Genomic DNA, 13,250 nt, shown 5'->3' with positions numbered 1-13,250 from the left:
TAGCATGCCGCAACAGTGTGGACGTGAACCGTATGTGCAGTTGACGGACTTTGAGCGAGGGTGTATAGTGGGCATGCGGGAGGCCGGGTGGACGTACCGCCGAATTGCTCAACACGTGGGGCGTGAGGTCTCTACAGTACATCGATGTTGTCGCCAGTGGTCGGCGGAAGGTGCACGTGCCCATCGACCTGGGACCGGACCGCAGCGACGCACGGATGCACGCCAAGACCGTAGGATCCTACGCAGTGCCGTAGGGGACCGCACCGCCACTTCCCAGCAAATTAGGGACACTGTTGCTCCTGGGGTATCGGCGAGGACCATTCGCAACCGTCTCCATGAAGCTGGGCTATGGTCCGGCACACCGTTAGGCCGTCTTCCGCTCACGCCCCAACATCGTGCAGCCCGCCTCCAGTGGTGTCGCGACAGGCGTGAATGGAGGGACGAATGGAGACGTGTCGTCTTCAGCGATGAGAGTCGCTTCTGCCTTGGTGCCAATGATGGTCGTATGCGTGTTTGGCACCGTGCAGGTGAGCGGCACAATCAGGACTGCATACGACCGAGGCACACAGGGCCAACACCCGGCATCATGGTGTGGGGAGCGATCTCCTACACTGGCTGTACACCACTGGTGATCGTCGAGGGGACACTGAATAGTGCACGGTACATCCAAACCGTCATCGAACCCATCGTTCTACCATTCCTAGACCGGCAAGGGAACTTGCTGTTCCAACAGGACAGTGCACGTCCGCATGTATCCCGTGCCACCCAACGTGCTCTAGAAGGTGTAAGTCAACTGCCCTGGCCAGCAAGATCTCCAGATCTGTCCCCCATTGAGCATGTTTGGGACTGGATGAAGCGTCGTCTCACGCGGTCTGCACGTCCAGCACGAACGCTGGTCCAACTGAGGCGCCAGGTGGAAATGGCATGGCAAGCCGTTCCACAGGACTACATCCAGCATCTCTACGATCGTCTCCATGGGAGAATAGCAGCCTGCATTGCTGCGAAAGGTGGATATACACTGTACTAGTGCCGACATTGTGCATGCTCTGTTGCCTGTGTCTATGTGCCTGTGGTTCTGTCAGTGTGATCATGTGATGTATCTGACCCCAGGAATGTGTCAATAAAGTTTCCCCTTCCTGGGACAATGAATTCACGGTGTTCTTATTTCAATTTCCAGGAGTGTACGTACAGGTATTGAGGGTCGAGGTCAAACAATCAAGAACAACATGTCAGATGATTAGTTTTTGGCTTTTGCATTTTTGAAAGGCAACAGTTGAGTGTGTGTCACTTGCCGTGGGCAGATCATCAACAATAACTGAAGCTACAATGATTATCAGGAAACTGTTATTATTATTATTATTATTATTATTATTATGTGTGGTTATATAGGAGAGTTTCACAGATATTAAGCGAGTGAATAAAACAGCAGTGTTGGTGTCTCCAACCTCTGTCAGCCGGGATTGCAGCACTGACAGTGTAGAGAGAGAGAGAGAGAGAGAGAGAGAGAGAGAGAGAGAGAGAGAGAGAGAGAGAGTGTGTGTGTGTGTGTGTGTGTGTGTGTGTGTGTGTGTGTGTGTGTGGGCGCGCGTGCGCGTGTCATAAGACTGGCATGTGACAGTATTTCATTCTGGTGAGTACCAAGATTAACCATGATCATTTCGCAAGACAAATGGGTGACTGTCATGTGTTGTGTGTTTAAGAAAGTATATAGTTCTCCACGTCAAAATTTGACACAGCCCTGAAATGCCCCTGTAGCACATCCCTTTCAAAGCTGATAACCCTTGTCCATAAAGCCATAATCATGAGCTAACTTTTTTTAAATTAATGAAAAGGGTCGGACATCCGACAGGATGTGTTGCCACGAGCTACCAAGAGTACAACTTCTTGTATCCAGAGTGCATAGTAATAAGCACAACATTAAGGACTGTATTTACGAGAACTAGCATTAAAATCCCTGAGAGTGACTCTAATTTTCAAAACACAGAAGAAACGCAGGTGTTACGAAGCCACAATTGTGAGGACTGTATACACACAATAAAATGTCCATCAAAAAGGTCAAAGTTGCTTTTCAAACAGTTTAAATTTGCTGAATTAATGTGAGCCCAGAAACTTGAATACATATGAGAACACAACTGTTGGGTGACATTGTGTACAGACACACAGAATGAACAGAGCCACTGAATACTAAGCAGCAAAGTGATTCTACACACTCACGAATCTAACACGCACAAAGAACATGGACAGACAAGACCAATAATACCAAACTGTATAACAGCAGAACCATCATGATGTGGTTCTTCAGTTTCTCCCAGCATACCTGTTGAGCTAACAGTCCAAAAGACACAATATTCTGGCAATTGGACATGTCACCATCATCAGGTGCACTGATGAACTGAGCTGCTGAGAGCATGTGACCAACTTATATCCCTTTCTAACGCAAGCCTATCCCTCTGTAGTCGTGCCCGAAGGCACGCATTGCTAGTCGGGGAGAGACACATCGGTGTCTGTGGTGGCGTTGATGTGGTTTCTCTGTCAGCTCTGGTTGCCAAATCATTGTGTTTTCTGAGCATCATCTTAAAAATTAGACCCAGTACTGGTTCCCAAGCCTTGAAGAGTTTATAACTGCAATCCCAATTTAGTAGAATACCTATGGGGTGAATTTTGATGGTTCTTTAACAGCACTGTCCCAATATTTGGAAGTCTGCACTAAAATTCTGGTATGTTCGTATTCCATAGCATAATTCTCTGACGAACAGCACTATGCGACCACCAACCTGTTGGGAATACATTAGTTGAATGTGCCACTGGTTTTCTTGGCACTGACCTTCAATTGTTTAGCCAATATATGTCTTGCTGCTGTGACATGGAATCTGATACACCCCAGCCCACAGCAAACCAATGTCACATTTTATGCCATCCAATAAAGCCTGTGGTTTATTGGGCAGGCAAAAAGACAGTTTTTTATGCAGTGTTTTTTCAGTATGCGATCGAGTTTTCCCTACAGTGCGCACAATTACAGAATGAAGTCTGTGCCTACCTCTTCCTCCATGATTTCATCTGACTCCACTGATTGTACTGTAGTGGCAATTTGGATGATGTCAAGGCCTCTTCCTAGAGATGTTCTATATACAAATTCATAACTACTGGCATGGGTGGGCTGCCCATTGCAACTCCCTCCATTTGCTCATAGTATTCTCTATTAAACAGAAAATGTTGAGGTCACAACACGCCTGAAAATGAGTTCTGGTGACTCACTTAGAGGCAACCTGGTGAATAATGAAACAACGTCAACGCTCCCTATGAAATCCGGGGTACCTCACCTTGAAGTTGTTGAGGCATTTTACAAAATGCTTTTAATTGTGGATGTGATGTCGGCAGTTACCCACATAAAGACTTAGTATATCTGGCAGGTATTTTGCCAGCAAATATGTACAAGCTTTGATGTTGCTGCCCCTTTGGGGTGTAACAGCACCTCATCTTCATGGACCTTGGGAATTTCGTTAAGTCTTGATGGTACAGGTCCTTGTGGTAACAATATCTTTATGGCCCCCACTGATAATACTGATTCCTTGAGAAGCACTATGGTCTCCACCTTCTTGGTGGGGTCAGTGATGATCTTCCTGTACGAGTAATCATTTAGCAGGTTCTGCATCTTCTCAGGGTAGTCCATGTGGGAGAAAACAAGAGTAGCATTGCCTTTGTCCGCAGGTAAGATAAAAATCCCTGGACACTCTCTCAAGTTCTGAAGGCCCCCCTCTCTTTGCTGGTAATTTTTGATTTCACAGTCTAGTTCTTGTCAAAGCACGAGCTTCATAGACACACTTCTTCTGTTCAATTGCACTGACGATTTCTGCTTAGGAGTGGGGGCAAAAGTAAGTCTCCTCTCCAGAACCAAAATCACATCACCATTCAGCTGCGTGTTAGTCAGATTGATGACAGTCTTGCATGGGACCTCCAGTGATGGTTTGTCAATGAGACATGAAAATTTTGATGTTTGATGTCCTGTAGCCTTCTTATGGGGGGAATCAGTTGTCACCCAGATAACACCATCAATCAAGTAACATGTCCAAGAGTTAAAATGATTGGCCACATGTAAATGTCATTTAAAAAGTTCCTTGGAGTTGCACTCAACTGCAGCACGTGAAGTGTACCCTCTCATGTACAAAGGCAAAGTCAGCCCACTTCTTGACACTCCTGGCTGTTGCAGAATCGATGTGATACAAGACCTTAGCAAAGTTCGGCACAACTTGCTCAGCATGACATCTCTTCAGAAATGTGAGAGCACTCAGTAAACGGCATCTTCAGTTATGCAGCTCTTCGAATTTCTATATGTTGCGATATATATATCTCCTCCCTGTAAATATATGTGATGTGATTCTTCAGTTTCTTCTAGAGTATTTGTCAAAGGGTCCATGGACTGGCAGTACACCTATTGACCATTGGACCAACAAATACACTGGGAGAAGATAGAGAATCACTTCACATACCTTTATGGGGAGAAGATGTGCCACAGTACAAGCTGCGCCACCAAAGATGTCTGTCCCCACTCCCTAGTTCATACCAGTCACAGACATTGTCAGTGCAGTTGAACAGGCTGCTGTGCAACTACCACCTGAAGCAGCAGAAAAAGTGTGCCCATGAAGCTCGTTGTGATGTGACAAGAACCAAATTCATGAAGTCAAACATTACCAGCAAAGAGACGGAGGCCTTCAGAACCTGAGAGAGTGCCCAGAGATTTTTATCTTATCTGCTGACAAAGACAATGCTGCTGTTGCTCTCTCCCACAAGGATTACACCGAGAAGATGCAGAGCCTGCTAAATGATGACTCCTACAGGAAGACCAACACTGACCCCACTTAGAAGATGGAGAACAAGACCATGGCAGTTCTCAATAGACTGGAGTTACCAGTGGGGGTCATCAAGATATTGTCACCACAGGGGCTTATACTGCCAAGACTTTATGGACTTCCCAAGATCCACAAAGATGAGGTGCTGTTACATCCCATTGGGGTCAATAATATTACAGTTCATACATACCTGATGGCAAAATACCTGACAGACACACTAAGTCCTTGTATGGGTAACTGCCCACATCACATCCGCAACTCTTGTGGATTTTGCAAAATTCCTCAACAACTTCAAAGTGAAGCACTCAAATATCATGGTGAGCTTTGACGTCATTTCGTTATTCACCAGGGTGCCTTTGATTGAGTCAACAGACCTCATTGGGTACAAATTTGACAAGAAGAACACTGACCTTTACAAGCAGTCCTAACCTTCCGGTATTTTCTTTGTAATGGAGAAAACTATGAGCAAATGGAGGGAGTTGCAATGTGCAGCCCTCTCTTACCAGTGGTGGCGAATTTGAACATAGAGCACTTCAAGGAAGAGGCCCCAACATCATGAGGAAGAGGCCCCAACATCATGGAAACACAGTGTTTTTCAGTTGTTCGGATGACACGTTTGTTATCTGGCCCCATGGAAGTGATAAACTTCCAGACTTCCTTGTACATCTGAACTCCAGACATCTCAACATCAATTATGATATGGAGATCGCAGAAGAGTTAATACCTTGACATCATGATGGCACCCTGAGCCATGGTGTGTACCAGAAGAAAACACACACTAACCTGTTTTTGCACATAGATAACTGCTGCCACTCTATGCAGAGGAATGGGGTACTAAAAACACCAGTACACAGGGCACATATCGTCTTAAGACTCAGAGTATCTGCCCCAGGAACTGGAACACCTGAAGACCTAAGCCGAGGACACCTGCAGCACACTGTTAGAGAAGCCATCAAAATTTGCACTGTGGGTAATCTAGTCAGTTGGGACTGTGACTATAATCTCTGCAAGGTATGGGAAAAAGTAATGGGTCTAATTAAGAAGACACTCAGCAAACACAATGGCAACCAGAGTGAACACAGCAACCACATCAATGCCACTAGAGACACTGATGTCAGCATCTTCGCAATTGCGACACATGCCCTCAGGTGCAGACCATGGAAAGTCATGTGTTGGGAGAGGATATAAGTCAGCCACGTGCCCTCAGAAGCTCAGTTCATCAGCACACTTGATGATGGCGACATGTCTGATCTCCGAAATATTCTATCCATTGGACACTATGGTATTTATCAGGGCGGATGACCTGCAATGAAGCGGACTAAGTCATCTCTTGCTGGTGACTGTACGGCACCAGCAGTCTCTAAGAAGGGCGAGATCGAACACAATGTGGACGGGTATGACCCTAAATCGTTTCCCTCCCTCGCTACACCATGGGAGGAACATAAGGCTACAGAACGGAGAGAGCTATATTCGCCTCGGTTTTTAGTCTGCAGCACAACTTATGGGGACTCCTTCCTACCTACGAAGCCTCAGTTTTTCAATGAACACCTCGAGGGTACGTTTGGAGAAGTGACAGCGCTGTCCAAGATGGGAAACGGCCCAGTCTTGATTCAGACAGCATCCCCAGCCCAATCCTGAGCGTTACTCGCCTGTGACAAGCTGGGTGATATTCCTGTTTCTACCACTCCCCATAAAAGCCTCAACGTGGTCCAGGCGATCATTTTCCATCGCGATCTCCTCTTGCAGTCTGACGACGAGCTCCGTGCTCATTTAGAAGAATAAATGGGTATTAAGAAGTACATTATTTATTTATTTGTCTGTGTGTTGAATTTCCAGATATAACATACATTCTTTTTCTTTCTCTGTTTCTCTCTTACTTCTGATAATGGGCAGTGTAGGCTGGTAACAGTTAATGTTTTGAAGCATTCTGTGGTTTTGTCACCTCAAAAAGTGTTAATAACAGGATGTGGCAGAATTTCAATAAAGGTATTCTTTGAAATTGCTACTGGTTACAAGTTAATTCAGGACAAGAGGAATATTCGATATAAGACATAGGCAATGATCAATGACATGTTAATGGCAGCTGTGACATCAGCTTTTTGTGTGTCCGTTCACAGTTTTGTTGTTAGTTGGCGAAGCCAATGAAGATGAAAGTTAAAAAACCTGGTTATGGTGACAGACTGATCTGTAGCTTCGGTCATTTGAAAAAAATCACCACTAATATCACACTATCATCACGTTGTTGTTTATGGTGTTTGTTGCATATATTCCACATCACTGGTCAAAGCCTATGCCTAATCAAATGTCCCTCTTTTTCCGTTAATTTTGTATACTGTTTCAAGTTACATTGGCCCCTGAGTATCCCACTGAAACTGTTTGGGAAAGGAATGGGTGATCAGAATGAACCACATGTCCGTGCACAGTTAGTTAGCAAGTGTGTGTGTGTGTGTGTGTGTGATGTCCGTGCACAGTTAGTTAGCAAGTGTGTGTGTGTGTGTGTGTGTGTGTGTGTGTGTAGAGCCTTTACCACAATAAGCTGATAGTGCACTTTAGTAAGTATCTTTTTCTCAAGCATGCATAAAACAATATGCTGAAGTCTCATATAAAAGAGTTACGTGTGTTCCACTGGAAACATCCTTGTTCCCTGGGTGAACTGTTGGGCAATGTCAATTTCCACAAATCTCCTCAAATTAATTGCTCACCATTCACTTGATGACGCAGTTGCTTCCACGTCTGCAGTATTAGATTTTTTTGTCAATAACGAGGGAGTCTTATCATCCTTATCTGGAGGTAGCTTGGTATCTACACTCTCCTTGCTGTCGCAAATAGGGTTGTTATCTCCTGTTACAGCCTTCAATAAAAAAGAAAAGCAAAAATTTTATGTACATTACACAACGAATACACACGTAAAATCTGCAGAATTTCGAAAAAGTCCATAAATACTTAACAGAATAACCCAAATGCCCAATATTAAAAAATCCCCATATGCTTTATTAGTTGACGTCAAGATTAACATTAGTTCTGCTTGCACAATAACATTATATCTGCTGATACACATAAAAATTATCTTTATTAATAAACATAAATAAAAATACCTTTATCAATAAATTTTATGTATGTTCTGTACACATTTCAATACTTTATTCTTCCCCTCATTTTCCCCCTAATGCCAACAAATTTTGCTACAATTTTTCTAGTTCTATTATTTGCAATAACTGTAGTAACCCATACATACTACATTCACACTGCAACTAACATGGATCACGCAGTTTTTGTAGGACACTGTTTGGCAGCTCCAGGGCCCCCACCAGAGGTCATCGATTGTGGTCCAGCACCTCAATCGCCTATAGCAGAGCGCCAGTGGCCCCCAGTGGGCAAACTCTCTTTATATTGCCATGTACTGGCTCCAGCCTGCAGCCTGTACTCATCACTAGTCGCAGTGTTCTGCCTTCCAATGACTATGATGCAGGTTGGCAAGCCTCTGACACATGTCTCTGCTTCCACTTTGTCCCATTTCAGGTTTGGCAAGCTTCTGACTGACGGTTCTGCCTATTTTTTGTCCCATTTCAGGTACAGGACACAGACAATGGTAATGCTTTTTTTTTCCTCATGGCTTCCTTCTCACTTGTTCTCCTTGTTGTTAGTTGGCCCCCTTTCAAGGATCCAGCCTTCCTTCCTTCCTTCATTGTGTAGTTTAGCCCTCTTTTGAGGACCAACTTCACTCTCCCTTGCTGTCATGTGAAGTTTGTTGTCTGTCAACACTTGTCCACCCTTCAAGTGCTGCCCACATCATATTTATCTTAGTGCCACAATCCTGCCAGCTCCATACTCAGGTATGTGATCATTTCCTTTGCACCCAACAAAGACATTCGTCAGTGCACTCTTCACTGTGTGGATCCATCGTCAAACACTGTTTTCCGCTCTCTGCTAGGCGAAGAAGAAGTTGCTGCAGTTCACACCAGGAACCTCATCACAATGGACAACTCCATCGGCAACTACAACAAGGGCACCATGCAGTACTTTCTTCTGGCCCCTCTTGTTTTGTGCAACATGAAAGAGCTGCATCTTGACACCACAGCAGCTGTCTTGCAGCTCAGCTCTCAAATGTATGCATGGCTGGGTTGTCAACTGTCGGTTTCCATCAAATGTCATCTGGTAAGCTGCAATAAACAGAATATTTATGTTCATCAATTTGCTCTATATATTGTTGTGCACTGGCTCCAGCTTCCAGTCTTAACTTGTCACTAGCCTGCACTCATCACTAAACTGTATTGTTCTACATATGTTTACATTATCACAACATGACGTAATAAATAGTTGTCGGTTTCTCACAAACGCGTCTTTTATTGTGTTCAGAATTAGAACAATAATACATACTTATGCACAAAACATCTTTCCCATCTGACTTAACACTTAGTGTCTTAAACACTGTAACCCTTCTAAAACTGTTACTGGTAACTACAGAAGTGCCCATTCTTCTCAGTTTTTATATGCATTAAATCATTTATTTTATTTATCATGTCATGATAACAAATAACCAATTGGAAATACAGGCATGCTTCTGCTTCTGAAATATGTCTACTCAAATTTCATGCCAGTCAGATAAGAGTGGCACTAGTAGCACCATTATGAGGATGATTTTGCTTTGAATACATGCTGTAATGGTCATAAGCAACAGTTACCTTTGAGATTGGATGGGGCGAGCTGATGTCTATCAAGAATACCTTTATGATGATGAAGGTGCTGTTCTCAACACCTCGCCAAGTTTGAACGAGGTCGCGTAATAGGGCTACGAGAAGCCGAATGTTCCTTTTGCGATACTGCAGAAAGACTTGGTAGGAATGTAGCCACCGTACATGACAGCTGGCAGCAGTGGTCACTAGAATGTACGGTTGCAAGAAGGCCGGGCCATGTAACGCTACCAAGAGAAACGACCATGTTTGGCATGGGCTCTGGCACATCATACTGCATCTGCAGCAGCAATTTGAGCAGCAGTTGGCACCACAGTGACACAACAAACTGTTATAAATCTGTTACTTTGAGGACAGCTCTGAGCCATATGCCCTGTAACATGCAAACCACTGCCCCAAGCCACTGCCATTTTCAACTTCAGTGGTGTCAAGCAAGATCTCATTCGAGGGCAGAGTGGAGGTCTTTTGCGTTTTCTGTTGAAAGCTGGTTCTGCCTTGGTGCCAGTGGTGGCCATGTGTTGGTTAGGAGGTGACCACTTGAGGGCCTGTAACCAACTTGCCTGCATGCTAAACACACTGGACCTACACCTGGAGGTATTGTCTAGGGTCCAATTTCGTATGACAGCAGGAGCACACTCGTAGTTATCCCCCGACTGCAATTTTGTACATCAGTCTGGTTACTTGATCTAGTGCACTGTCATTCATGAGCTGCACTCTAGAGTGTTTTCCAACAGGATAACACTTGTCGATGTACCGCAGTTGTAACCCGACATGCTCTACAGAGTGTCGACATGTTGCCTGCTTGATCACCAAATCTGTCTCCAATAGAGAAAATATGGGATATCATCAGACAACAACTCTAGCATCATCCACAAACAGCATTAACTGCCCCTGTATGGCCTGACCAAGTGCAACAGGCATGGAACTCCATCCCACTAACTGACATCCAGCACCTGTACAACACGATGCATGCATGTTTGTATGCCCAAATTCATCATTCTGGAGGTTACACTGGTTAATAATGTACCAGCATTTCAAATTTGCAATGACGTATCCCACGCTTACATTAACCCATGATCTTGCAATGTTTATCACTTAAATATGTTATCTAGATAAATGTATTCCCAAAATTTCATTAATCTACATTAATTACTTTTTGGTGCTGTGATTTTTTTTCCATTGGTGTATATTCTTATTTTAACCAATACTGCAACATATATAAGAACGACTAAAGCTCCACAAGTATACAGACACACTTACTTGCACATACTACTGATCATGTTCATGATATTCCACAATGACATGGTTCGTATGTTAACATTTTATGAGACTGTTGTTGGTATGCTTAATTGCTTACACCAGTTAGATGGGCTAGTTACATATTATCTACAGGGCTACTACAAATGATTGAAGCGATTTCATAAATTCACTGTAGCTCCATTCATTGACATATGGTCACGACACACTACAGATACGTAGAAAAACTCATAAAGTTTTGTTCAGCTGAAGCCGCACTTCAGGTTTCTGCCGCCAGAGCGCTGGAGAGCGCAGTGAGACAAAATGGCGACAGGAGCCGAGAAAGCGCATGTCGTGCTTGAAATGCACTCACATCAGTCAGTCATAACAGTGCAACGACACTTCAGGACGAAGTTCAACAAAGATCCACCAACTGCTAACTCCATTCGGCGATGGTATGCAGAGTTTAAAGTTTCTGGATGCCTCTGTAAGGGGAAATCAACGGGTCGGCCTGCAGTGAGCGAAGAAACGGTTGAACGCGTGCGGGCAAGTTTCACGCGTAGCCTGCGGAAGTCGACGAATAAAGCAAGCAGGGAGCTAAACGTACCACAGCTGACGGTTTGGAAAATCTTACAGAGAAGGCTAAAGCAGAAGCCTTACTGTTTACAATTGCTACAAGCCCTGACACCCGATGACAAAGTCAAACGCTTTGAATTTTCGGCGCGGTTGCAACAGCTCATGGAAGAGGATGCGTTCAGTGCGAACTTGTTTTCAGTGATGAAGCAACATTTTTTCTTAATGGTGAAGTGAACAGACACAATGTGTGAATCTAGGCAGTAGAGAATCCTCACGCATTCGTGCAGCAAATTCGCAATTCACCAAAAGTTAATGTGTTTTTGTGCAATCTCACGGTTTAAGTTTACGGCCCCTTTTTCTTCTGCGAAAAAAACGTTACAGGACACGTGTATCTGGACATGCTGGAAAATTGGCTCATGCCACAACTGGAGACCGACAGCGCCGACTTCATCTTTCAACAGGATGGTGCTCCACCGCACTTCCATCATGATGTTCGGCATTTCTTAAACAGGAGATTGGAAAACCGATGGATCGGTTGTGGTGGAGATCATGATCAGCAATTCATGTCATGGCCTCCACGCTCTCCCGACTTAACCCCATGCGATTTCTTTCTGTGGGGTTATTTGAAAGATTCAGTGTTTAAACCTCCTCTGCCAAGAAACGTGCCAGAACTGCGAGCTCGCATCAACGATGCTTTCGAACTCATTGATGGGGACATGCTGCGCCGAGTGTGGTAGGAACTTGATTATCGGCTTGATGTCTGCCGAATCACTAAAGGGGCACATATCGAACATTTGTGAATGCCTAAAAGAACTTTTTGAGTTTTTGTATGTGTGTGCAAAGCATTGTGAAAATATCTCAAATAATAAAGTTATTGTAGAGCTGTGAAATTGCTTCAATCACCTGTAATAACCCTGTATATTACACTAATCTGTGTAATGTATACTATGTGTGTATATGGATAACTGCCCCTCAATAATATATAAAATTTCAATTTTATATGCTAGCCCACTTGTAGAAACCCCATAATAATACTAATGAAAACCACACGCAGAGTTCACACTGGTATATTGTGTTGCGCAGTTTGTATGGCAAATAAAAGAGATAAACCACAGGTAGTCACTCAAATACAAAAGTAAATAGTAGCTTTAATACCAACAGCTGAAAGGTGTGTCCAGTATCAGACACTGGCATGCAGTAATGAGTTTCCTCAGTTGGAAGATTACTCCTTATTCAAACTGACCAAGTTGCCTAACAGCAATAGGTTTCTCATCCGCCCCCCGGTCGCTGAGTGGTCAGCGCAACAGACTGTCAATCCTAAGGGCCCGGGTTCGATTCCGGCTGGGTTGGACATTTTCTCCGCTCAGGGGCTGGGTGTTGTGTTGTCCTAATCATCATCATTTCATCTCCATCAACGCGCAAGTCACCGAAGCGGCATCAAATCGAAAGACTTGCACCAGGCGAGCGGTCTACCCGACCGGGGGGGGGGGGGGGGGGGGGGGGGGGGGGGCCTCTCGTCACACGCCACACAATAGGTTTCTCATTAGTTAAATAAGGAACATACCACCATCAAAACAAATTTAGTTTCTCTAAAATAATGAAGACATTTGTACTGTTCGATGCCTCAAACAGATCGTAGAAAAATCCAGGTTGCGATTTTTTTTTTGTCATCAAATACTTCAAGGCAAATTTAGAAGAAAGGTCCTTCCAGTCTAAAGTTTGACTGACACACAGTTTATTTATGCAAACATGCTCCTCCAGTCCATCATTTTCAATTTTCCAAAATTACAGAGGAAAATTTTAACAGTAAACCTGATCTATAATCTAAAACTAGCATACTTCTGGTTGTTTAGTTGGTTGGTTTGGGGTATAAAGGGACGAAACTACTGGTTCATCAGTC

At 44.1% G+C, this 13,250-nt stretch overlaps 1 protein-coding gene across 2 annotated transcripts in view; it reads right to left on the bottom strand.

Annotated features, from left to right (window-relative positions):
* Positions 1 to 13,250, bottom strand: part of LOC124556848 — a 332,788-nt gene that overhangs the window by 289,980 nt on the left and 29,558 nt on the right. For both annotated transcript variants that reach the window (XM_047130867.1, XM_047130868.1), the window contains exon 3: positions 7,550 to 7,698. In XM_047130867.1, the coding sequence (XP_046986823.1) occupies positions 7,550 to 7,698 (149 nt within the window). The remainder of the gene's footprint in view (positions 1 to 7,549; positions 7,699 to 13,250) is intronic.

This window comes from Schistocerca americana, chromosome X (assembly GCF_021461395.2).
Source record: "Schistocerca americana isolate TAMUIC-IGC-003095 chromosome X, iqSchAmer2.1, whole genome shotgun sequence".
NCBI classification, from domain to species: domain Eukaryota; kingdom Metazoa; phylum Arthropoda; class Insecta; order Orthoptera; family Acrididae; genus Schistocerca; species Schistocerca americana.
This window is presented reverse-complemented; position numbering and strand designations above follow the sequence as displayed.